Source organism: Mesoplodon densirostris, chromosome 4 (assembly GCF_025265405.1).
Source record: "Mesoplodon densirostris isolate mMesDen1 chromosome 4, mMesDen1 primary haplotype, whole genome shotgun sequence".
Lineage (NCBI taxonomy): Eukaryota > Metazoa > Chordata > Mammalia > Artiodactyla > Ziphiidae > Mesoplodon > Mesoplodon densirostris.
The window spans coordinates 179,573,360-179,599,714 of record NC_082664.1 but is presented as its reverse complement, the minus strand read 5'-3'; the positions used below and the strand labels follow the sequence as shown (position 1 = coordinate 179,599,714).

The following is a 26,355-nucleotide window of genomic DNA, read 5'->3' as shown; positions in this document are numbered from 1 at the left end:
TGGATGTTGCCCTACACTTTAACCCCTGTAGTGGAGTTTGTGCCACGTATATGCTGCACATACCAAAATGCAGTTTTCATTTTAGTCAAAGTTTCTTTAATTTTAGGAGGTCTATTTGTTAGAACTGAAATCACACATGGACATGGACCCAGCTGGATTCATTTTATGAAAAGACCTATCATCATTTTGTCTACAAATTGTTTTATTATATAACATCTATTTATGAATTTTAAAAATAACTTAATTGAAAAGAAGTGAGGTCTATCTAAAATGACCAAATTAAGAGCTATGCTTCAAGCATAAAGTTGAATTTCTCAAGTTAACCCAACCTTGATTTTGTGGGAATTTGACCAATAAGACCAAAAAATATTTAACCAAAACATATAGTGTCATAAAATTTAGAGAACTGTTTAGATATCAAATAAGCAAGACACCAAAAGAGTTTTCCAAAGATTTATTGAAGCAGAAACAAGTTGGTCAGATACGTGATGGAAAAAAGCAGTTTTAATGGTATTCAAAAATACTTTTTAAAAAGTATTCTAGCACAAGGCGTCTTCGGTAAACTAGATTATGTTGTAAACTTTTTTCTAAATCTTTTACGAGTGTTGGTTCTCAAGAACTAGAGCTTATTCCTATTTCAAATCTATCTTGCACTCCTGAAAAAACTGCAGAAAGGCACTTGAAAGCTGTTTCTTTAAGATACGGATTTCTTTTTTATTCTCACTGGTAGTATTTTGCCGCATGGAGTACGTGCAGTTTTTATTCCAGATCATCGTGATGCTGGGAAGTTTCGTTGATAACCTGTTAAGAAAAACAGAACTCAAATCAAATATAATACTACACACTAATGATTAAATTACCCCATAAAGCATGTCAAAGAAAAATCCTAGGAAAGGCATATAATTTATTGTGAAAGTTGGAAGATCACGTTGGTCCTGCGTGACCAAGAGTCACAGCAAGCAGGGACAGATACGTATGTAAGATGCGCTTCACCTGTAGGCAAAATATGTATCCGATAGAATGTTATGACTTAAAAAAATAAACTTAAAAAATACTGTGTTTATGAAGAAGAATGCTGTAATAATCATAGGCAGCAAAGTTTAAAAGCAATTAAAACATATTAAAATGTACAGCAAGTACATTTTATGTGCAAGGGAAGATTTACATGAAGATTACAATACATTTTGACCATTTCTTTCCTGGCATAGAGAGGTAATGAGAAACTACTTGATCATATGGCATGTCCTTGTATTACATCATGACAGGGTCTAGGAGTGTCCCGGGAAGGCTGTTATGTCCAGGATCAAAACATTCCTGCTACTGAGGCAGTCTAATGAAACTAGTTTAGGAAGTAACTTAAGGAAGCAGTTCTCCTGTTTCAAATCAAGTACCAAAGGAAATCACTAATTTTAGACAAAGGCAGACTACTATCCCACCTTCACATCTAGGAGCCAAACAATTAGATGGCTGTGTGTAGTGCTGGAAGAGGTCGACCTACTCTCTTTTTAGGAGGCATGAGTGAAACCGAAACCTCCCAAATTAGCTAGCTGTATCTGAGATAGACTTAGTGATCTAAAAGTTTATCAATGCCTGTCTGAAATTGCTCCCATTCTGATTTAAAGATACCAACCTGTCCATCTCTGGTTTCAACCGTCTTAATCAGAAGTGTCCTTTTTGAATGGGTGTCCACCAGAGGGAGTGAATCCAGATTGGTTTCTGAATAAAGAAAACAGGTCCAAAATGAGTAAAAATGAAATTTTTGAAGTCCAAAGAATGATGATTTTTTGTTCATGATTGTTTAAAGCACGATTCCCAAAATAATTCTAAAGACTATCACCTGTTTTAAAACCCAGAGGCTAACAACACTGTAGCATCAGGATGAGATGGACTACTTCAGTGTATGCTCCAACAGGAGGGGAAAACAATGGAATTTCACTTTAACTGGACGTAGAAAATGTAAGACACTCCTTGGTTGAAAATTATGCCTATCTGAGAGACTTTTCTCTTGTATGTCAAGTATCATTTTAAAAATGAGTGCTTTATAAACAGAACGGTTACAAGCTGCTCAAATTTTTCATAAGGACTTCCCTGGCGGTCCTGTGGTTAGGACTCCGCACTTCCCCTGCAGGGGGCCCGGGTCTGACCCCTGGTGGGGGAACTAAGATCCCACGGGCCGCGCAGTGCAGCCGAAACAATAAAATATTTCCTAAAGGAGAATCAAATGCTTACCCCTCAGGTTCAAGGAAGAAAAGTTTGGAAGAGGTAGAGCGATCCTAGAAAGAGATGAAGAAAAACAGTGAAACCTTTTCGGAAAACAACAAGGAATACATTTATACACTTACTTTCATCAAACAAGAAGATTTACAATGCAGAGGGGAGGGATTTGCTTCAGAAGCATTTACCTATGATCGGTCTCATTCGTACAGTTAAATATTTTACTCCAAGCATTTGCTCCAAGGGGCTGGAGGTGTGACAGAGTGACTCTTGGTTTTCAGAGTCAATCGTAGGTTGAAATCCCAGCTCAGATATTAACTGACTAGGACAAGGAACTCACATCTCCAGATCTGAACTGAACGTTCCTCATCTGTAAAAAGGGGTAAATAGCTACCTTGAAGCAAGGCTCTGAAGATGAAATGAGGTGACGCATGGAAAGCAAGGGGCCTAATACCTCACACAGGGCAGCGTGGCAGTCACTCCCACGAGCCCCCGTTCCCCACCTGCTCTCCTCTCCTTCCAGCAGCTTCCTGTAGGTGGCAATCTCGATGTCGAGAGCCATCTTAACATTCAGCAGATCTTGGTATTCACGCAGGTGACGAGCCATCTCTTCCTTCATGTTCTGAATCTCGTCCTGCAGGCGGCCAATAGTGTCTTGGTAGTTAGCAGCTTCCACGGCAAAGTTCTCTTCCATTTCACGCATCTGGCGTTCCAGAGACTCGTTCTGCAGGGGAGATGAGAAAGGCCGCCGGTGTTATCTCCCAGAAACAAACGAACAAACAGGGCTATCCCCCCAACCACTTCCAGACCATGTGCAATCATTTCCCCTAGCAGCAAATGGGGAACGCTCCCAATTTCAGCGGAAAATACAAGTACCAAGTCCCTTCCTAGTGGAAGCAGTAATATAGGTAAACTAAAACCTTGGGATCTGCAAGTTCTTTTTGAATCTGTCTTGACGACTCATTGGCTTTGGACTAAAATGCAGATTTTTCTCCCTTTGAGCAACGTTTTCTTCCGATAGCACCCTGAGCTTGGCCACCTGAAATGGGTCCAAGCTGGTGATCGGCCCTCTCTTCTTGCGCTCTGATACTCACGGTGCCTTTGAGGGCATCCACCTCGCAGGTGAGGGACTGCACCTGCCGACGGTACTCGTTCGACTCCTGCTTGGCCTGGCGCAGGGCATCGTTGTTGCGGTTAGCAGCCTCGGAGAGGTCAGCGAACTGTCAGGGAGGAAGCAGAAACCTGGGTCACCCACGTGCCTCGTCCACAAGTCCTCTGAGGATCTACCTGGCCTGGATAACGGAGCCGGCTTAAAGATGGCAAACAGACAAACACGTAAATAAGGCATGATACCAACCAACTTCTACACTCAAAGCTCAAGTCGCAACGTGTTCCAGGACACGCCTCATTTGTTTTGAAAACCAAAGGAAATGAGGTGGAAGGCAAATGTTGAGATTTCCGAGTAGAACTTCCCTCTGTTTCCCTCGTTCTCAAAGGGTGGAGGTCAAGGGCAAGGGGGTAACCTGGAGGTAGGGTGACAGCGGGCAGTGACAAGGGCATCTGCTCTTCTAACGGAGGGGGTGTGAGTCGTGGGCGGGACGCAGCAAGAGATAAAACTCGCGCAGGAGGAAAAGCCAGCTAAACTTGGCAGCGAAAAGCTACTTAGGAATCGCAGACAGGTACAGCGTTTTCCAAAAAGAACGCTTTTCTTCCGTTCTGGCCACACTTGCTCGTTTCGCACCTTGGACTTGTACCATTCCTCAGCCTCCTGGAGGTTCTTGGCGGCCACGCTCTCGTACTGCTGGCGGACGTCACGCAGGGCAGCCGTGAGGTCGGGCTTGGAAACATCCATATCGATCTGGACGTGCTGTTCTTGAATCTGGGCCTGCAGCTCCTGGATTTCCTGAGGAAAGAAAAGACAGACGGTCAGCCGTGCCGAGTACTGGGGCAGCGTCACCCACAATGGTTCACAGACTGTGATTCCTCTTACCTCATCATGCAGTTTCTTCAAAAAGGCAATCTCTTCTTGCAAGGATTCCACTTTACGCTCCAGGTCCAGACGTGCCAGTGAAGCATTGTCAACATCCTGTTTCAAAGAGAGAAAAGACAGGGCATGAAGGAGGATGCTGAAGTCTGTGGCCTATCCCATGTATTCATTTCAAATGAACGATATGAACTTATGTCTCTTTATTATAAAGAAGGGCACTGACAAATTTTATAACCTTTGAATAAGTTTGTAAATCACCCAGTGCTACAACCTACTCTGTTTTCTTTTCTTCATTAACAAATTTGAATTGTGGTGCGCTGGGTTGTACTCAAGGTGACCAGTAGACAATTTTAAAATAAATAAATAAGTGTATGCCAACATGGAAGCCTGCAGTCCATCAATTATTATTGAATCCACATTGTATCAGTGAAGTTTCTATTACTTTTTTTAAATCTAGGAAATCAATGCCACAGCATTTTGGGGAGTTAACATCATGGAATAGTAGGATAATGGGAGTTGGTCAGGTTTCACAACTTCGTGTGTACATGAGAATGTGCAGAACAGAAATTAGTGCTCCAGAAGTTTCAGCACATAGTACATAAGCTCTTTCCACACCCCCCCCCGCCCTCTACTCAACTCTTTTGAAATTTATCCTTGAGATCCCAAGCAAGTCATCTGGCATTCAAGTTACAAGGCTAGATTTATACTCCAATTCAGGATGTGCCCTGGCAAAAACGTAGTTCAGGCAAATAAGGAACAAGAAGTATAGCCCTGAACTGTATTTGCTTTGCTTTTTCTGGTAGATTTTTCTCCTGGAACTTCCCTATCTCATCCCACAAGGGTATGTCCACATCTTTTTTCACTTAGCACTGTGTCAGTTTGGTTCCTTAGCTTGTTTTAGAATGACTGATCAAAATGCATACAGTGTTAACTGTATGTAAAATTTTTGCTGCTCTGATCTCCTCTGTTTCCACCATCTGTAAACTGCTACATCCTAAAGATTTAATTTCCCCTTAAGGGAATGTCATGAGGATTGTTATACCTCTTATCTTGTAAGCAATTATATTTGGAGTACAGTTTATAGCCTTACAGTCTTAAAATATTGACATGCTTCTATCACCTTCATGGAAAAAGGAGTGAGGAATAAGTGATAAAAAAATCAGCCTTGGGGAAAAAATTTCACTTTTGCTTGCTGTTAAACCCTACAAAAGATATACAAGATGATTTACTCTATAAAAAAGTTCAGTGTGTCACATTCTACTTCTTCGAAGAGAATATGAGGGGTTTTACCTCATCTCTAAATAGGGACAATTTATACTAATATTGATTTATATGAGGTTACTACTGGGGGTAGAAAACACTACAGACATGATGATCAGAAACGCCCCATGACTAAAATAAACTACTCATTGCTGTGTTTAATTTGGTAAATGTATTTCTGCTTCAAAATGTTATTCTAGACTGTTTGTCTGAAGGAGCTTTTATAGCTGTCCCAGTAAGTGCTCAGGGGAATGCAGCTATGCTGGCGACTCTTCCTGCTTTGGGATTCCAATTTTAAGTTAAAAATCATTTAAGGCCATCTATCTTTGGAGCAAGAAAACCTTTTACTTAAAACCCCATTCTTCATTTTCAGGTTTATGCTTTATGGAGAGAACATGCTAAAGAATACAGAGGTTCAAAAAAGAAAGGCCTTTCCACATGTGAGGTATGACTGTAGCTTTAAGAACTCTTCATATCACATACTTGGAGTCTGGGCCAGATATTAGATAAGGGATGTTAGCAAATACTTGTGTCCAATTAGAACGGTGCTTGCATCATTACATAGTCCGTAAGAATGCAGCCTGCTGCAAAGCGTCTCTGGGAACACAAAGACTCCTATTCTTTCTGGCCAGAACGGCCCCACTTGCCAGGATGTCTGTATCTACATTCCATAGTGAAGCCTGTAGAAACCATTAATACCTTTCAGCCAAGGGGACAGATGGTTCCTTTTCACCCTTATGAGGTCACAAAATAGTTGTGCATAGGGATACTTCTATCTAACCTTAGGGCCACAGTAGAACTTGCAGTGAAGAAAAGAAACTTGCTGGCTTAAGTCCAGTTAAACTGTTTCTTATCTTCCAATACATTTTACATTTGAAACTACAGAGCAGAACTGCGCTTTTGGTGGCCTTGTAAAAGGTAGCCAACTTGACTTTGGCAAACCGCCATCTAAATCAAACTGTAACTGTTCGAGATCAGAATATCAACGTGTTGCAAAAATGAAACGGAAAAAAATGATTTCTTGGGAAAAAAATCTTGAAACAAAGTAAACAGTTAAAGACTTCCCTTTATGTCCTAGAGAACGGTTTGATCATTCAAGGGTTTTTGTCCGGAGCAGCTCCGAACTGTGCTCTTTCTGCCACTAGGGGGCTTGGAGCGCAGACGTGAAGTTTGGCACGATTTATACTTGGGTGAAGGCAACTTTTAGAACTGCCCGTGGGGCGCGTGGGTGGGTGGCGTCCGGTGGCTGCGAGTGGGAACAGAATCTACAAACCTGTCTGAAAGACTGCAGGGTGCTCTCGGCTTCCTCCCTCTGAAGCATCTCCTCCTGCAACCTGAAAACAGGCGCGCATTAACCACAGGGGCACGGGGAAACCGCCAGGGGCGGGGCGACCACACCCAAACACCCCGCCGTGGCCGCCAGACCAGCGCTGCTGCGCCATTCCGCGAGCAGCCAGCGACCGCGGCTTTTAGGGCTGCTGCCCTCGGCTAGTTTGAGCGGGGCCTTGGCCACCACGTGGAAAGGCAATCACGGTCGCCATCACGACCTACGAGACGACCGCCACCACCCCACCCCGGAGGAGACTCTGCAGTCCCTTTGTCTCGCTCCCTGCACGGCCCCGTGGCTGGCAGCCCGCCGTGGTGGGGGGAGGGGGGACAGGAAACTTTCTCAAAGTTTGGGGAAGTCGCACGCATTGTTTGCAAGGGCCTTCGAGGACAGACAGGGCGGTAGTTTTAAGAAATCTGAAAGTTTCTGAGACAGGCGTTCTTGGGCAAATGAGTGGGGCTAGAGGGGAAACGCTAAGTTGCAAGATGTGGGTTCAGGGCGGGGCCGCCCGCGGCAGTCACAGCCCTGCTCCCCCGCTGTCCCCCGGGCAGCCGCCGCCCGGGCCACATCCCCAGGGGCGTGGCGGCTCCGCTTCCCCTCTCTTTCCCTCCCGCTGCCCCGCGTGGGCGCCTCCTTACTTCTCCCGGAGACGCATGATGTCCTCGGACATGTTGTCGCGCTCCACCTCGACGCGGGCTTTGTCGTTGGTGAGCTGGTCCACCTGCCGGCGCAGCTCTCGCATCTCCTCCTCGTAGAGGTCCCCCAGGCGCGACTTGCCCTGGCCCTTGAGCTGCTCGAGCTCGGCCAGCAGGATCTTGTTCTGCTGCTCCAGGAAGCGCACCTTATCGATGTAGTTGGCGAAGCGGTCGTTCAGCTCCTGCAGCTCCACCTTCTCGTTGGTGCGCGTGTTCTTGAACTCGGTGTTGATGGCGTCGGCCAGCGAGAAGTCCACCGAGTCCTGCAGCAGGCGCACGCCGGGCACGCTGCTCCGCAGGCGCACGGCCGCGGAGCGCGTGGCGTACACGCCGCCCGGGGACGAGGCGTAGAGGCTGCGGCTGGTGCCGGGGCGCAGCGAGCTGCCCAGGCTGTAGGTGCGGGTGGCCGTGGTCACGTAGCTCCGGCTGGAGCTCGGCCGGCTCGCGGTGCCGGGACCGCCGAACATCCTGCGGTAGGAGGACGAGGACATGGACCTGCTGGACATGACTGCAGAGGGCGGCGGTGGGCTGGGCGGCTGCGGTGGCGCGGGCTGGCTCCGGGAAGAGAGGCGCGCGAGGGCGCGGTGGGTGTGGGCAAAGGGAGCGCTGCTGCGTATCTGGCGCGGGGACCCCGGAGCGAGAGTGGCAGAGGACCGGACCCCGCCGAGGGCGCAGTTTTTATAAGCCGGTTAGGAAGAAGGGTCCCCTCCCACTGCCATCCTGGAGGCAGAGTGCGCCAACCAATGGGGAAGGCTGGGCGGGGGGTTAGGGCGGGGGCGCCCTGGAGCCTTCCTCCTCCCCCGTTCTCCGCCCTGGGGACTGGGTACAGTCTCGGTTACTTCTTGGCTGGGCTGGGGCTTTCGGGGGCTTTCCTGATGGTGGCCCGAGCTCTGCTCACCTCTGGGTGCTGAAAAAGGCGGGGTCGCTCAGTGGTGGGGGGACCCGCCCGGAACTGGACCGGACGGGTCCCGGGCACCGAGCCAGAGCGGCGCGGGAGGGGCGCGCAGCAACGGGGCTGCGGTCCGCAGGGAGCGGGTGGGTGGGGAGACCCGCGGGAAGAGGGGGAGTGCGGGTTCCAGCAGATCGGGAGGCGTGGACAAAGAAACAAAGAGGGTCTGGGATTGGAGCGCGAGGTGGGAGCGCGCACAGCCCAGGACGCAGGGCTCGAGCCCCCCGCGCAGCCTTGCGCACCGCCTGCTGCGGAAGGGTCGTCGGTCGGGCCCCATCTCTCTTCGCCCTCTAGTCTTGGAGAGTCCTCTCCGGGGACCTGACGGGCTGGGTCCGGCTTTGGACGGCGGGAACTGCGAGGAAAGCCCGGGGGAGATGGGTGGGGTCGCTGAGTCACTGGCGGCGAGTCACCGCGCCGGGCCGTCCCGCCGAGGTCGAGGGCTGCTAGCGGTTCAGGGAAACCGTTAGACGAGATTGACCCAAGTCTCCCCGGGCGCGCGCGCGCGCGCACCGTTTGTTAGAAGTTTTACGCAACTTCGAGCTGGGCCTGCGCTTTCTTGTATGCAGTTCGCCTCCGTGGAGACTAGAGCGCCCGTAAATTCTTAAGAACTCGCCAAAGCCTGATTTTGCTCCAATGTGCAGACTTCTCTTTAGTAAGAAACTTCGGCCCGGGCTCTATAACCGCCAAACGCGGGTCTGCGGCATCACAAACGCACTCCGGGAAGGTTCTTCTTGCAAAGTTCCCTCCCACCCTTCCCTCCGGTCTCCTCTCGGCCTACCCCTGCCCCCATAAAACCACACCCAGCTTTTAACATGATCTGGAAGTTTTGGGTGAAAGAGGAAACTCAGCGTCCGCAGTTGCAAAATCAAATTGTTCACTGGTTTTTCTGCTGTAGCGGAAGTCATTAAAGGTATATAATCTGCATCAGTTATAGAATGAATTAGGTATTACTTTAAATGCTTAATTCGATGAATGAAAGGCAGTTTTATACCTCAAATGATAGAATGTTTGAGGGGAGTGGATTTATGAGTTCGTTTTAGCTCAGCGATGGTGCTCACTGCAGGATTCTGGTGACTTGTCTGGGAAATGTCACTGGTCCCTTGGCCTATTTTCCAGAAGAATTCTTGCAATTGGTCTCGGAGTGAGGGAGATAAAATTGTCTACAGAGCAAAAAACTTTCAGTCTAGGGCACCAAGGGAGTGTTCAGATTCTCACACCAAAACCTTCCAGGTAAATCACTCAACAGGGTTTTTGTTGCAATATGAGTAACATGCAGAACAGCGTGATTACCCGCAAAGGGAGATGAAGAGAGCCAATCCAAGCCAAGTCTTTTAGTGATATCTGTAGCAATTTAAAAATCAGAGGTTTGTGTTTCTTTTGTATTTATAAGACCGAAGGAGTATTGAGAGGATTAGCCCCAAAGCACTGTAAAAATAAAAGCATCTTGATTCTATAGTGAATGGGGGTGGGAGGGTAGGGGGAAGTAAAAATTCTTCCGTTTTTGTTTTGTGTTTTGGAAGGGGGGTGCTGGAAGTTACCTGGCATTTAAGAAAAGTAGTTTAGAACCAAATGAAGGGTTTATTCCAGCTTCTTTGTACAAGCCTCTTTTAGGCAATATTTTGTTTACTGCATTTCAGTTAGTTCTGGCCAGTGGGGCTGCCAAGGTCGAAAACTGCAGGACCCCTTGCGGTACCGCTCCCCTGCTGTGGATTTCCTTAATTCTCTCTTTCCCTGCGAGGCTGTGGGTCCTTCCCGAGCATTCCTGGGGCGTGGTGCCCTGGCAGACCAGCTTATGCTCCATGTTACCGTCTTGCTCTCAGAGCGCCCTTTATTCAAGCCACTGCTCAACAAATGTCACCATTGTGAGTTTGCCTGGAACCCTTAGGAGGAGAAAAAGCCATCTCCCTCTGGGGGGAAGGGAGGGTGGACCTTACGCCCACCTAAAATGCTGATCCCAGGGCAACAAGCTGGTGCTGTCAGAGGACTCTTGCTGACTGACTCACTACGGAAAATGAGGGCAAGGCTCTGGTGTGGTGTGGCAGGGTGCCCTGTTGGTGACCACAGCAAATTCCTCAGGCCTGTGGCGACTTCCTCTGGGATGGATGCTGGCCTTCCTCCTCATCTGGGGGTATCCCTCCTCCTTTCTAACCTGTCCCCAATCTGTATTCTCAGCACTTGCTGTCCTTCCTAGTCAGCCTAGGCTGCTATAACAAAATACCATAGACTGGGGGGCTTAAGCAACAAATGTTTATTTCTCCCAGCTCTTGAGGCAGGAAGTCCAAGATCAAGGTGCTTGCCGATTTGGTGTCTGATGAGGGTCTGCTTGCTGGTTTGCAGATGGCCACTTTCTTGCTATGTCCACACGTGGCAGAAGGAGTGCACGTTGTGGTCTCTTCCTTTTCTTATAAGGACACTAATCCCATCTTAGGGGCCCCACCCTCATGACCTCATCTAAATCTAATTACCTTCCTAAGACCCCACCTCCGAATAGCCGCACATTGGAGATTAGGGCTACAACATATAAATTGTAGGGGTCACAAACATTCAATCCATAATACTTGCTATACACCATGTGCGCACACACACACACACACTCACACACACACGCACGCACAGGCACAGTATCCGATGTGTCCTTCCTATTAGAAATTGCCATAGCTTGGGGTGGATTGTAGAGTGTAGAAAAGCAAAGGTTACAAAAACACTATTACTCATTCATATAGAATGCATGAGATTTTGGAAAGAATTCATTTCATTCTGAGGTAAATTATACACCAACCAGGACAGTGCCTCAACCAAGGGGGGCTAGTCATCGATAAAGGAAATCAATATGTCTGAACTAACATCCTTGAGCATGATAACTAATCCTGCTCTATCTGTGCCCCTATGTTCTTAGCTACCTTTTGGAAGTAAACAGTACGTAGACATAGCTTTCTTGGTTTTCATATTTATTTTTTGATTGATGTGAAAACCTATTTCCAGAGTGTTTTCGAACGCTGGACCCTGAAGCATCTTCAAACACTGCCTGCTGCAAGTTGTATATAAATAAGGACACAGTGGTACAGTGTGTAGGCCAGGCGTAAACATTACCAAATCTAAAGTACTAACAGTGATTTTGGAATTTGCAAGCTGTGGTGATGTCAGTTGAATCAGGCGATTTGAACTGACGGACCAGCCAGCCATGCGGAGAGGAGCTTAGTGGCCTGTGGAGGCTTTAGGAGAGCTGGCCGGCAGGAGGTCATGCCAAGAGGACAGCTTCTAGCTGGATCGCCTGGACGGAATGTCAGCAATGAGAAGGTGGATAAAGTGAGAGGGTGAAAATCATGGCAAAATCTAAAGGGCATAGTATTAAAGATACTAATAATAATCAATAATAGAAGTGCTTTAACTTCTGTGTCTACTGGAGGACAGGAAACTTGTATGTATTTAGTTTAACTTAATGTTCTCCTAGCATCCTGCGGGATAGATGAGATCATCCATTTTAAACACTAGGCAACTAAGAAGCAGGCCAAAAATCTGCCCATGGTCATATAAGTAGCAGTGGAGGCCGGAAGTGTGCAAGCATTTGAATGGAGCCCTTTCTGATTCCAAATGCACGTTTCTCTTCTCTTTGTCTTGATAAAATTTTGCTTGCTATTAATTTAATTCACAAATATCATTTAGGGGCATACTGTGTTTCAGGAGCTGCAGAGGGAGGATAACTGCCAGATCTTGTGGTTAAGGAGCAGATTCCTAAAGGAATTTGAGGATAGAATATCATGTTTTCTGTTATTCAAATGATGGAACAGTGTGATTCGTAATAGATAAGAAGGGAGTTTGGTTTTTACCTGACTCTTAAATCCTTACTTGGAGAGTGAAATATTTTCACCTGGACTCCTTTCTGTCTCTTGAAAGGCGTTATATCCAAGGTTGGACTTAGCTCAGCTCACACCCTAAACCCCCCCAACCACAGCAGCTTCCCCTTCAAAACTCGCCCTGTCTGTTTAAGGCAACACAGCAAACTAACAAGATTGGAGACTTGCATCATCCCTGCCACCTCCTTACCCTTCGACGGCTCAGATCCCGTGGGTGTCCTGTCCATCGCTTTCTGCACCCACTTCTCTGTTATGTTGCTGTGACGCACATCCAAGCCATTTCGTACCTCATCCCAGCAGTACTGCAATTGGCTTCCCTTCTTCCAGGCGCTGCTTACCCCCACCAGTGTGTCTGACTTTGAACCAAAACCTCTTTTTCTTAACAACTGCATGCTTAAGACTCCCTAAAGATCCAAAGTGAATCACTCATTCCCTTGTGAGAAGGTAAGTTCCATGAGGGTAGAGACTTTTCTCTCGTTTGTTCACTGGCCTATCTCCAGTGCCTACAGAGAAACCTGGCACATGTGTTGAATGTGTGAATTAGTGCATGAGCAGTTCATAAAGGGAGGGAGGGAGGGAGGGAGGGAAGAAAGAGGAGGCTAATATTTTCTAGCATCTATTATGTTCAAGCAGTGTGCTAGTCATTTTAAACATGATGTCCTCTAATCTTTAAAGGGTACTATGATCCACAGCTTTTATTAACTGACTCAAAACACATGTATCGAATGTTTACCACGTTCCAGGCATCCTGCTAGACAGCAGGGAACGTGAACAAGGCAGGTATAATCCATGTGCTCTTGGGACTTAGAGCTGAGTCCCTGTGTGCATATGTGTAGTACAGAGAGACAATACTTAAGTAAAGGAACAAACCAAAGAATTACCATTAGTAATAAAGATGATGAAGGCAACAGAAATTTTGCTTCAGTGGAAGTTGAGGCTCATAGTTTGACAGTGGCCTTCGAAAGCTAGGCTAAGGATGTTCCCATCCATCCTGAGTTGCCACTGCTCCCCCCAAGACAGCAATTTCAGTGGGGCCCTAAGTTCTTTTCTATTCCATGAATACACCACATTTCCCCCACCCTCATGTCTTTCCTCACATTCCGTTCATTAGGCAGGGGAACTCGTTTTCTGCACTGCCTGCAACCCTTCTTAGTATACTCAGGTACGTTAAACTTTTCATGCCTCTGGGGAGCTCACAGCCTTGAAAAAATTAGGAACCACATAAAAGAGCTGTAATATATAGCAGAGTCTGGTGAGTGAGTGCGCTGAAGGGTTTAGATGGAGAAATGATCATGTCCATTTGGGGGAGATCAGAAAATGTATGCAGAGAAGGTGGCATGTGAGGAATGAGTATGATTTCTACAGCTTATCCTAGAGGAAGGATGCTCAAAGTTGATGAAACAGTATAAGCAAAAATTGCATATGTGTCCGACTTCTAGGGACATGTAGGTAATAGTAAGAATCCCAATGTGGCTGATTATGGAGCAGTTGTAGGGGAGAAAGGAATGGAAAGCTAATATGGGATCATGCGTTGGAGGACTAAATGCCAAGGAGAGGAGTTGATAATTAATGCGGTGGGCAGTGGGAATTCACTGTGATTTTTGACTAGGAGAAAGACATGCTTGTGGCCATGTTTCAGGAAGATTGTTCTGGCCTGTTGTGGAGGATGAATTGGGGAGACCCATCTGAAAGCTGTTTGCAGTAGATCATGCGAATGGTAAATGCCTGATCTTTAGGGAGTCTTAAGCATGCAGAAAAAGAGGTTTTGATTCAAAGTCAGACACACTGGTGGGCGTAAGCCGAGCCTGAAGTTGGAGAGGGGAGGGGCAAGTCGAGGGCTCTGAGCTTTCCAGACAGATTAAGAGAATGGAATCCTCATAGATGGAAAACAATTGTTTTTAGGTGGAAAATTAATCTGAGATGAAAGATAATTCACTCCGATCCATTTACCTGGAAGTATCTTCCCTCCTCTAGTCTATATAGAGCAAAACCTCATGAAGAAGGTGGGGTATAAACCCAAGGGGTCATGCAGTTTTACTCCCTACAACATTCTAGTCTGTTCACATAAATTAATATGGATTGCTTTAGATTGTTCCATATGCGATTTGCGGATGTTGGTCTGGTTTCCCCCAGTTGGTGCAAAATCAGGGGCTTTTTCAGTATCCTCTAAAACAGTTCTGAAAAGTTCAGGGACACAGAACACTTTCATGCCCATCATTTTTGTGTCTCAAAAAAAAATTCAGAGAAAAAGAAGCTTAAAGACAAACTTTTAGAATTTTCTTTGATACTTTTGTGGGGAAAGCAGATGATAGTTTCCCATAAAACTATATCTACTACAACAATATTATGGAATTTGAGCTTAATATAGATTAAATATACTTTTTTCATATCACAAATTATGAAAATTTGTTCTGAAACAATATTGTAATGTATTCATCTGTCATCTCTAGAACTTTAGGAGATTAGACGTATATATAATTTATCTTTTCATCAAAATCTAAGGTAGCGTCTCTGACTAAGGAAAGAGAAGGTGGTGAAGATGTAGGAGGAACAGGGAATATTAGTTAATATACTGAGGGAAAAACCTAGTGCAAAAAAAAACCAATTCGAGTCCATGTTAGACAAAGACTTGAAGCTACATTGTCATTATTGGTTCACTAGATCCAAAAAGCAAGACAAAAGCAGTCCAATTATAAAAACCAGACCTTATTTGAAAGAGAGCTAAGTGATACCGTCACAGTTTAGTTACTGGCCTAGTGAGACCTTAAGAAAACAAGCAGGTTTTGCCCTGTGTCCTATAATGTTGTTTTTACCATTTTCAGGATAGAGAAGAAAGTCATGCCAGTGCCAGAAAATTTGCCAAGTGCTTTGGCATCCTGGGAATTTATTCAGCTTATTTTGAGGAGGTCATCAAGTTCCCAAGGGGCAGACTTTTTTTTTTTTCAGAAGATATTTTGGTAATGGGTCTAATTTTAATAACTTTGTTTAATAACATACTTTTCTTTGAAAGAACTGAAGAATTTTTAAAAAGTAATTTTTGGTTTCTTTATGGTAACCTATGAAGTTGGGAAAGGGATATTGATTATCTTATAGCCATAATCTCTTTTCTGTATATTTGGGAAAAATAAAGGAACTCCATCCCGCTTACCTCAAAACTGACTAATGAATTGACCAATCTTTCCAAAAATCTGGAGAAGCTTTAGCTCTGCTGTATCACACTCATTTAACCAGTGAAATGATGTTCTTCAGCATCTTGAATATTAAATTTAATTTTGACTGTATTTGATAAACTCAGAGTTTAAAATATACCCCATCAAACTTTGGTCTTTGTGTATGCTGACAAAGATCAAGGTGATTTGTAGGGGTTAGAGATGAAAATCAAAAACATTATGCTGAGGGAATAAAAGTCCAGTACAAAAGATGTGAAACTATGTTCTCTTAATTACCAAAAAAAAGACAAAGTGTTAGAAAAAAAAAGTGAGCTTATAAATCAAAGTAACCCTAAATGGAGCCATGTGGCAAATGAAAGGAACTGTAAAATGGCATGAGGATAAAACTAAGCAAGGCAAAAGGATTAAGAAATTTCATTGGAATGAGAAGTAAGTTAAGAAAGACCATTCTGAGTTAACTGTAGCAGAATAAAGGGGTTGGCAGCCCTCTCCGTAATTCTGCTGCAATGGTTTCTAAAATATTGAGTAAGGCTTTGTGATTCTAATTAGCTAAGTACTAGAAATATGCCTTCTAATGGGACTCATATGGCTATATGGAATAACTGCAAAAATATGATGGGGTTTGAGCTTAATATAGATTAAGTATACTTTTCATATCATAAATTATGAAAAACTGTTCTGAAACAAGATTGTAATTATCAGTCATCTCGAGAACTTTAGGGGGTTGGACATGTGTGCACGGAATACAGTGCAGTGCTATTTGCATGTCTAATCAGGGTTTTCCTTGTGCTGACTTTGGGTTGGTTTTCACAGTCCTTGATTAGTGAACTCTAAACAATGATAATGATAACCAGGCATACCTTTGATGTTGTTCCTTAAATTAGAGGCCCAGATAGCAAAGCTAATGGTAATCATAATGATAGCCTCTGTATATTGAGTGCCGGCTGTTTGCCATGTGTTAAGTTATTTAATCCTCACAGCAACCCTACTAGACATGTGAAGAAACTGAGGCACAGAGCAGTTAAGTAACTTGCTCAAGCTCACACAGCCAGGAAGTGGCAGACCTGGGATTTGAACCCAGGACTTCTGGCTGTAGGTCCCACAGTCCAAACTTCACTGTAGTGCGGCATTTCCCATGCTGTGGTATTTTTTGTACTGCCGCTGGTGACATCCCCAGGTCTCTGGAATTCTAACCATGGTGTCTTGTCTATCTCTTTGGACTTTTTTCCCCCCTGTTCTGATACAGCCACAAGACCCCTCATGATTCAGAGAATATGGTGCCCTTAATGAATCATCAAGACGTCGATGGGCATTTTGGGGCTTTTCTGTGGAGATCTCATTTCTTAATTCTGACTCAGCCCCACCAGAATGATTTGATGGTTATGACATATCATCCCTGCATGCAATTAAATGAATAACAATCCTTTACTCACACTTGCTAGTGGAAAAGAAAGAAACTGACTACCTTTTTGGAACACGTTGCCTCTATAAGTAAGAACAACTTCTCCCCGTACTTACTCTCTATGAGTTTGAATTTTAGAGGGATTTGTTAACATCTGGAATACTAATATTACATAGTCCAAGAATCATGAGAGATGTGTGTGAAATGAGAGGTTTAGTGAACTGTCCGACGGCCAAGATTCTGGAGGCCAAACTCAAGCAATGTTACTGATAACACATATGACCTTATTACCCAGTTTTAAACATTTCTTGCCCAATACTAATCTCATTGCCGTTTCATCTCAGATTTTTCCAAGAAATGCTCCCTTGTCCCAGCTCTCTCTTAAAAAAGAGCATTGGTAAAGTGCTTCATATGCGTACAAGGGCAAGAGCAACAAATATCACAGCCCCATTGTAGATAGAAGGGGAAAAGGATGCATGAAAACGTAACAGCCTGGTGAAATCCCAACTCAGCACCAGTGCTATTACTTAATAGATTGGAATATTCTTTTTTTTTTTTTTTTGCGGTACGCGGGCCTCTCACTGTTGTGGCCTCTCCCATTGCGGAGCACAGGCTCCGGACGCACAGGCTCAGCGGCCATGGCTCACGGGCCCAGCCGCTCCGCGGTATGTGGGATCTTCCCGGACCGGGGCACAAACCCGTGTCCCCTGCATCGGCAGGCGGACTCTCAACCACTGTGCCACCAGGGAAGCCCTGGAATATTCTTAAGAGAAGCAGTGACCCTGTTCTGTCAATGCATTTTGAGTCCTCCTGGGGGCCAGGCTCTCTTCTGGGCTCTGAGGACCCAGAATTGAATAAAGCACCTTCCTGGCCGTCAGAGGGCCCCTAACTGACTCATCTCTTCTCTGTTACATCCTTTTGTCTCTAAGTTTTGCATAATCATGCTGTCACATTGAGATCTAGTTCAGTAGTTTCATGATGTCCCCCTCAAGTCAGAGTGAAATAACAGCGACTCTTCCTCTGAAATCCATGGAAATGTCGAGTTTGCTGTTTCATTCTCCTTGATAAAATAGAGCATAATAACTAGTTGCTGGGTTACTACAGAAAACTCAGGCCCCAAACAGCAGCCGGGAAGAGCAGTTAGCAATTAAGTAAAGGAAATGATTAGTGGGTTTGAAACCCAACCCACTGCCCATGCACTTCTTAGCAGAATCAGGCATCTAGGTTACTTAGTCAACTTTTATCACTAAGGAAGTAGTTTTGGTGACTCATGCTCAAACAGAATAATTTCTTTCCAAATCTGTGTATTCAGTGACCTTACCATTATCCTGATGTTTTTCCTTCTCTTAGCACTGGGACGTAAAGATTACATTGGGATGGCTTTGGTTCATCACTTATTAGTGTTATCCTTCACTGGCTGGCCCATATTTTGAAATTTAATGGACTCACGGTGATCAGAGTAAAAGGGCAGTAGTTCCTGCAATATACTGCTATATTAAAGGTAGAACTAACAGCTTCTTTTCTAAGCAGAAATGTTGTATCTAATAACGTTTCTCGTCAGTTATTTTTATTTATGGAACAGTGCTGTTTAAAATACTAGTCACACGTTTGACAAATAAACTAAAATACTGAAGTACTTTATACCATAACATAAAATGCCTTCATTTTCCCTGAAGAGAGGCAAAATGGAATGCATATCTCCCTGAGAGTTGTCTAGAGATGATGATCACAAAAATAAAGGAAGCTGAAGAAAACTCCTTTGCCAGCTTCTCTCTTCAGCTTTTTGATCTACCTGATTGATGTTCCAACACTATTTGTTTATGGACAGTTAATATTTTTTTCTGTTAAAAAAATAGTAGAGATGGTATAGAAAAAAAATGAGTAATGAAAAGTGTTATAGGTTGATGATGTATCTGGAGAATTGTATGCAAGGACTTACTATTGACAGAGAAAAACAAAACAAAACAAAACTGGGAGCCAAGTGTCTGAGATGATTCTGGGTTAGGACCGGAGCAGCCTGGCTTGGTCTCCAGGTTTTTCTGGTAGCCTCAATGGTGACAGCTCTCAGTGTGGTCAGCCTCAGGATCACGTGAGTCGTTATTCTGTTTTTTTTCTTAACCCCAGAAACCATGCTGTAAGTCAAAATGTAGACAGTTTAGCTGTTTTCATTTGGCTTTCAATCTAGTCGTTTTCTGTTTTTAATTTTGTGCCTGGAAAAACTTGAAAAAGGCCATGAGTCATGACAACGGTTTCCTTTTCCTCCAAATAGAAGCCTTAGCAGCTGAGCGCTTTTCAGTGGGGACCTTTAAGGGAACGTTTGGGAGAAATACATATCCGGGGGTTCTCCCAAAGTGTGATACCCAGACTAGCAGTGGCAACATCACCTGGAAATCTGTTAGAAGTGCCCACTGTCAGGCACCACTCCAGATGTGATTGAATCAGAGACTCTGGGGAAGGAAGTCTGTGTTTTAACAAGACACCTAGATGGTTCTGAGGAACCACCATGCTAGTGAATTGTTAGTATTTGTGGCTATCGAGAGTGTGAAAAATATAGTGGTTGGAAGGTGGGCATGTTTATGAGTCTTTGCTTGTGAGGAGACGAAGCATAGAGAGAAAAGAATGCTTTAACTTTTGGACTTCAAAAAAGAAAAAGAAAGCCTGGAATTTAATTAGCAGGACTAATTGCTTGCATGAAACTTTGCACTCTCAGGAGAACAGCGATCCAGATGACTAGGGTACTGTGAAATATAGTGGCATGGTTTTGAAGTTCTAGAAGAATCTCTCTAGTGAGAAAAGGCATGCCTTTCCTTATTAGGACATAAATTCAACTCAATTTCGTAGAATCCTATAAGATTCTTGTATCCCAGTGACTTGGCCAGCACATTTACTTCTTGAGGCCCTACTTTCTACATCTGAAAACCATATGCGTTGTTAGTTGCCATGAATTATCTCATTGGAATGAAGTGAGGGATTCATTATATGGAAGAGGATTTGTGAGGCATCTTGATTACTGAAAAATGCAAAGCATAAGGATCAAGAGTGATGAATATAAATATTGATGCAACTATGAGTTGGTATGTCAACTTCCCTTTGATATGTGCTCCCCCTTTTCATTTATTTATTTATTTTGGCTGCATCGGGTCTTAGTTGTGGCACGCGGGATCTAGTTCCCCAATCAGGGATCGAACCCAGGCCCCCTGCATTGGGAGCTCGAGTCTCCCCCACTGGACCACCAGGGAGGTCCCTGTTCTGTGCTCCCTTTAGTCTTGACTCTCATGTATTCATTTTTGGTATTCAACAAATCACAGTTTTTAAAAGCTTTAATCTTCATTTCCTCATGGAACACATAGTATTCATGATACCTACTCACAGGATTGTTGTGAGAAGAAAATTAGATTAAAATATGAAAAGGCAGTTTTAAAGCTCAAACATTACAAATTTTAGGTATTGTTGTTTTGATTGCGGTTATTTCAGGTCCAGATTGAGAAAGCTTTGTGATTGTTGACATAATGATATCATCCAAGAGTTTGGAATAAGTGTGTACATCAGCGGATTTTATGATTACAAAAAAATAGCTATGTTTACTTTTCTACTAATTCACCTTCTGTGGAATGTTCCCATTTTCTCATGAAGTGGGGGGAGATCCACATATGTTTTATTAAAGAAAGCAAGCCTCGTATTTTCTATCCTTTGAACTGAGAGGCTACATATTATTCATTGTTTTCGAGTCAGGCTACCTTGGTTACCAATCCTCTACTTACTGGCAACCATGGATAAACCTCAGTTTCCTCATATGTAAAATAGGGGTGGTAATAATACAGATTCGTATGAAGATGAAATGGGAAATGCATGTGTAAAATACATAGCAGAGTGCCTGGCACAGAGCAAGCATTCAGTAATGTGGGCTGTTGTTGTGATTATCATTATTAAACTGTAGCATGAAGAAGAGGAAGAAAGGTTGTGTGTGAAAGTCAAGGGCAGGAGGGAATAAAAAGACAAGGGGGACAGCTTTGCAAATGGTCTGATCATCGTGCAAATGACAATCCAAGCAATTCCCACGACTTTTGAAAATCAAAGACTTTCCTGTTGCTTCCAATGAGAAAATGAACCATAGTCATTTGTAATGTCCACATTCCTGTAACAATCAAAATCACAATCTTGCTTGAAAGTTACACGTCTTCCCTTTCCCAGCATGAGCATGCAGAAGGCAAAGAGCTGTAGAAAATGGGAGTCCTGGCCTCTCTCTCTCTCCCTCTCTCTCTCTCTCTCTCCCCCTCTCCCCCTCTCCCTCTCCCTCTCCCTCCTTCCCTTTCCCTCTCCTTCTCCCTCCCTCTCTCTCTCTCTCTCTCTCTCTCTCTCTCTGTCTGAAGTGCTCCTACTTCTTCTCCGTCTTGGTAACTGAAGTTTCTTGCTGCTCTAGGGTTAGAGCTCATAGCAGAGAAAAGGTTGGGGAGATAAGAAAGTTCTTACTTGACAAGGACTGCTGATGATCCAGTACTTAAAACTGGCCCTCTCCATTTGGTCTGTGTTTAAAACTAGCCTTTCTTCTAGCAGGTGCTTCTTTGTTTCCCAGAGCTCCCTTGACCTGCAGAAGTGCATTTGTATTTGGTCGTCCACAGCTTCAAGGAGTCATTCTGAAGTACACCTCTTGCTGCTTTTTGCTCTGGTACCTACTTTCCAGCGGATGATCCTGAACAGGATCTAAGGCAGCTAGGGCTACCTTGCATGGCTCAGATCTGGTCCAAGGGAAATACTTTACCTTCAAAAGCTCAGAGGGTAACGAGGATACAGTGTTCAATCCCTGGGTCGCCCTTTGAAGCTCTTTGCCTTTTACACTTGCAGTAAGCAAACAACCCCATAGATCTTCTGGTCAGATTCACACAGCATTCTGGCAACTTGCTCCAAAAACCTCATCTTCAAAAATCTCCAACTCTTTTTGCCTTTGACACGGATAAATGGTTATAAGAGTTACATAACCTTCCTGGCATGCTTCCTTGGAAAATGTTGCTTTATACCGTTGTATTTCACTTTGGAATGTGATGTCTAGTGTTCAGTACTTGAGTCAAAACTTGCACTTTAACTCCTATTCAAGGTAAAAGGGGAGAGGACCACTTTGGGGATGCTTTGATTTCACAGACCATCAACCCAAAGTTCCTGGTGCTGCAGAGGAAAAGATGGTTTACACATGCAGGTGTTGTAATTGGGAGCCTCATGAATGCCCACCCTAATCACAAAGTTAAGCTGTAAATGTGAGTAGTGGTTTTTCCTCATAGGCAGTTTTTTTGGTTGTGGTTGTTTTTTTTTGTTAAAGCAACTGACATAGCACTTGGGACTGATTTATGTTATTACTTTGGGAGATAAAATGTGTTTAAAAATAGTGTTCCCATGAAGTTAAAAAATGGTTAACTTTCATCAGTTGTAGGATGATCCTAGACTACCATGTGTGGTAAAATAAACTTGTCTCAAGACAAATTAAACAAAATATATTATGTTTAAATTTTTTTTTGCATTTCAGGCATAACTTTTTAAAATGTGAAAACACACATAAATAAATGTGTATAGATATATACAACTCTGAGCTCATGCCAAAAATGTCTGTGACTGCCATGTGATAGTTTTGGAGGTGGGTATCTGAGTATGATACGAATATGGGCTTGTCATTGGAATGCCATGGAAGCCTCCTGTGCTTGTTTTTGTAGATCCTAGATACTATTGTGAAAATTATACAGACCTATCAAAACTTGCTGAGAATTTGAAAACTTGATATATTATACATTTCTCTAATAATTCTTGATGTCAATTTGGTTGTTTTTTAAACTATGCGTGATTGGCATGGCATATTTAGGGTAGTCAAATCGTGAGAAAATAAAATACCTATCTATGCATCCATCCACCCAGGGGACTCCTGAAATATTAGAATTTAGTACTAAAATTGCCCTTAATTAAAAATAAATAATAACAATAATAAAAACCATGGCATTAATTTGAATTGAAAAATAAAGCAAAGTCTGTATTTTGGTTCCTAATTAGGAAAAAGGAGAGAAAGATTTTGTCTTGAAAATTTTTGTTTTATTACTTTTTTTTTTTTTTTTGCGGTACGCGGACCTCTCACTGTCGTGGCCTCTCCCGTTGCAGAGCACAGGCTCCGGACGCGCAGGCTCAGCGGCCATGGCTCACGGGCCCAGCCGCTCCGCAGCATGTGGGATCTTCCCGGACCGGGGCACGAACCTGTGTTCCCTGCATCGGCAGGTGGACTCTCAACCACTGCGCCACCAGGGAAGCCCCTACATTTTTATTATAAGTATATGGGGGCAATATTAGTGAGGCCAGGGGACTTACAGCTTAGTGATTTTTTTTCTTTTCTCTCCTCTCATTTTATCTTCCCTCCCCTCCACGCCTCTCCTTTCCTTTTCTTTCCTGATAGCGGGTGATGTGCTCCAAAGAGATGAAAATACCTGGAAAGATTCTGTGTACCAGTCAACTCTGAGCCAACTTGAGGATATGGAGGCAAGAGTCCAAAAGGAAAAGAGAGAGAGAGAGAGAGAGAGAGAGAGAGAGAGAGAGAGAGAGAGAGATGGATTCTTCTAAATTTTGTGCAACACCCATTAACACCATGTAAATAGGATTTAGCATTTAAACACATAACATGGTGCACCAAGGTTGGTGAAAAGATGGTGCACCGGTAGGTCTGAAAAGGGGAGAAGTGCATAATAAGTGCTACATTAGATAAAGCAAGGTTTAAAAGGGTGTTATTGAATTGGAAGCATCAAAATGGACTTATGACTTTAAAAAGCCCCCCTCTAAAGCTGAAAGAGTAGAAATGGTCCCTGGTATCACACTACCTACAGCCACACAGTATGTGGGAAAATCTAACATGTCCTCTAGGCGCTGGGTTTTGATCTCTTCTGCTCTTCTCACGGAAAGGAACTCAGAGGATAACTGGTACCAGATCTTGGGAAAATATTGAAAGGAGCTAAGAATGGGAAGGCATAGCTAAGAAATGTTTGCCAAAGAAGAGGAATTATGACGCTTCCTACCAGATGTGAGAATGTATTATGAAGCTTGAGTAATTAAAAGTGTGGCTCCCCAGCAGACTTTTCCAAGAAGGGATACCTCGCCCCAATGCAGATCACACTAAATTAGAACATAGTGTGTAGAACCGGAAGTATTAAAAAACATTGTGAAAGGGGAAACTAGATTTTTAGAGGAAAGTTGGGTTAAAAACCTCACCTTGCATACTGTATCAAAATAAATTTTAAGGGCTTCCCTGTTGGCGCAGTGGTTGAGAGTCCGCCTGCCGATGCAGGGGACACGGGTTCATGCCCCGGTCCGGGAAGATCCCACATGCTGCGGAGCAGCTTGGCCCGTGAGCCATGGCCGCTGAGCCTGCACGTCCGGAGCCTGTGCTCCGCAACGGGAGAGGCCACAACAGTGAGAGGCTCGCATACCGCAAAAAAAAAAAAAAAAAAAAAGTAAAAATAAATAAATAAATAAAAATAAAAAATAAATAAAATTTAAAACAAACATAAGGGAAAGAAGAACATGGAGGTGAATTTAGCTTATTTTTTTCTAAGTAAAGGACTCTCTAAGCCTAAAAAGATACAGGGTAAGTCACAAAGGAAAAATATGTGTATTTGGCTGCAGAAAATTAAGTACTTTTGTGTCATAAGATATTATAAACCAAATTAAATGGAAAATGTGGAACTGGGAAGTGTTTTTGTAATACATGTGGCTGATAGCTTTAGAACTAACAACAAAAATAACATTTGTGATAATTCAATAAGAAATGCATATTAACCCAGTAGAAAAAGGACAAATGTCACAAATAATTGACAAAAGAAAAAATTACAGATGACTAATAAACATATACTTAACCCTAAACATATAAAAATTTAGGTTTTTATGTTAATCAAAAAAAGGGAAAATAAAAATGCCCTACTAATTTGTGACCTACAAGATTGACAAAGGTTACAAATGGCAACGCTTCCTAAGGATACAGCAGGAGAGCGTTCCAGCCACTGCTGACGGAAATATGCGCTCTGCAGTCTTTTTTGGAGATGACTTTTGACCATCTGCGTAAAGGACTTAGGTCATAATTATAAACTTTTTACCAAGTAACCCCATATTAGAATCGATCTGGTAAACATAATAAGAGAATATTTGAATATTAATATGTAAGAATATACATTACACTCACTATTGATATGAAAAACTAAAACCTCTTAAGTGTTCAATACTGAGAGAACAGAAAAATAAATTATTGTTTATGTTCTTATGTATTGTTAAGGCAGGAAAGATATTCAGTAAAGTGTTAAAAGTAGTTGTGTTTTAGTGGTAAGGATGGAATCAAGGTTTTATAGAAGGATGTATCTTTTTTCCTTTTTAAACTTTTGTAATTTGTTTTACCCCTCAAAATTAATGTGTATTATTTCTAAAATTTCTAAAATTCAGAAAAATGTATATCTTTTGATATATATAATGAAGTGCAGAATTGGTAATGATAAAACGTTAGGTGAAAAAAATCAGGGTATAAAATACATATGTGAGGGGCTTCCCTGGTTGTGCAGTGGTTAAGAATCTGCCTGCCAATGCAGGGGATATGGGTTCGAGCCCTGGTCTGGGAAGATCCCACACGCCGTGAAGCAACTAAGCCCGTGCGCCACAACTACTGAGCCCATGTGCTATAATTACTGAAGCCTGTGCGCCTAGAGCCCATGCTCTGCAACACGAGAAGCCACCACAATGAGAAGCCCTCGCACCGCAACGAAGAGTAGCCCCTGCGCGCCTCAACTAGAGAAAGCCCGTGTGCAGCAATGAAGACCTAATGCAACCAAAATAAATAAATTAAATTAATTAAAAAAAATACATATGCGGGCTTCCCTGGTGGTGTAGTGGTTGAGAGTCCGCCTGCCGATGCAGGGGACACGGGTTCGTGCCCCGGTCCGGGAAGATCCCACATGCCGTGGAGCTGCTGGGCCCGTGAGCCATGGCCGCTGAGCCTGCGCGTCCGGAGCCTGTGCTCTGCAATGGGAGAGGCCACAACAGTGAGAGGCCCGCATACCAAAAAAAAAAAAAAAAGCGATAAAATTATGATTTTGGTAAAATATAATTTGTGCAAAGACTAGCAAGAGAAACATCAAAATATCAGCCATAGTTCTTTCCTTCTTTATATATATATTGCCCTATTTTCCCAATTATGGTTTAAATATTTTATTTTATTTTATTTATTTATTTTTGGCTGCGTTGGGTCTTCATTGCTGCGCACGGGCTTTCTCTAGTGTGGCGAGCAGGGGCTACTCTTCGTTATGGTGCGCGTGCTTCTCATTGCGGTGGCTTCTCTTGTTGTGGAGCGTGGGTTCTAGGCGCGCGGGCTTCAGTAGTTGTGGCATGTGGGCTCAGTAGTTGGGCTCGCGGGCTCTACAGTGCAGGCTCAGTAGTTGTGGCGCACGGGCTTAGTTTCTCCGCGGCATGTGGGATCTTCCCAGACCTGGACTCAA

The 26,355-nt window shown here is 43.7% G+C and overlaps 1 protein-coding gene across 1 annotated transcript; it reads right to left on the bottom strand.

Moving 5' to 3' along the window:
* Positions 1-439: 439 nt before the first annotated feature.
* On the bottom strand, positions 440-8,151 carry VIM (vimentin). Its single transcript, XM_060097792.1, has 9 exons — positions 7,427-8,151; positions 6,735-6,795; positions 4,205-4,300; positions 3,956-4,117; positions 3,309-3,434; positions 2,718-2,938; positions 2,230-2,273; positions 1,631-1,716; positions 440-801 (listed from the first exon to the last, which is right to left on the bottom strand). Exons 1-9 carry the CDS (start codon positions 7,987-7,989, stop codon positions 760-762), a joined length of 1,401 nt encoding a protein of 466 aa, XP_059953775.1. The 5' UTR covers positions 7,990-8,151; the 3' UTR covers positions 440-759.
* Between the last annotated feature and the right edge of the window lie 18,204 nt (positions 8,152-26,355).

What these genes read in the sequence shown, in the direction of transcription:
- VIM (XM_060097792.1), bottom strand. Translation starts at nt 7,989, where the DNA reads ATGTCCAGCAGGTCCATGTCCTCGTCCTCCTACCGCAGGATGTTCGGC. An exon ending in AGGAATGGTACAAGTCCAAG is followed by an intron (nt 3,435 to 3,955) that starts GTGCGAAACGAG and finishes CCTCCCTGACAG; the next exon opens with TTCGCTGACCTCTCCGAGGC. An exon ending in TGGATGCCCTCAAAGGCACC is followed by an intron (nt 2,939 to 3,308) that starts GTGAGTATCAGA and finishes TCTCCCCTGCAG; the next exon opens with AACGAGTCTCTGGAACGCCA.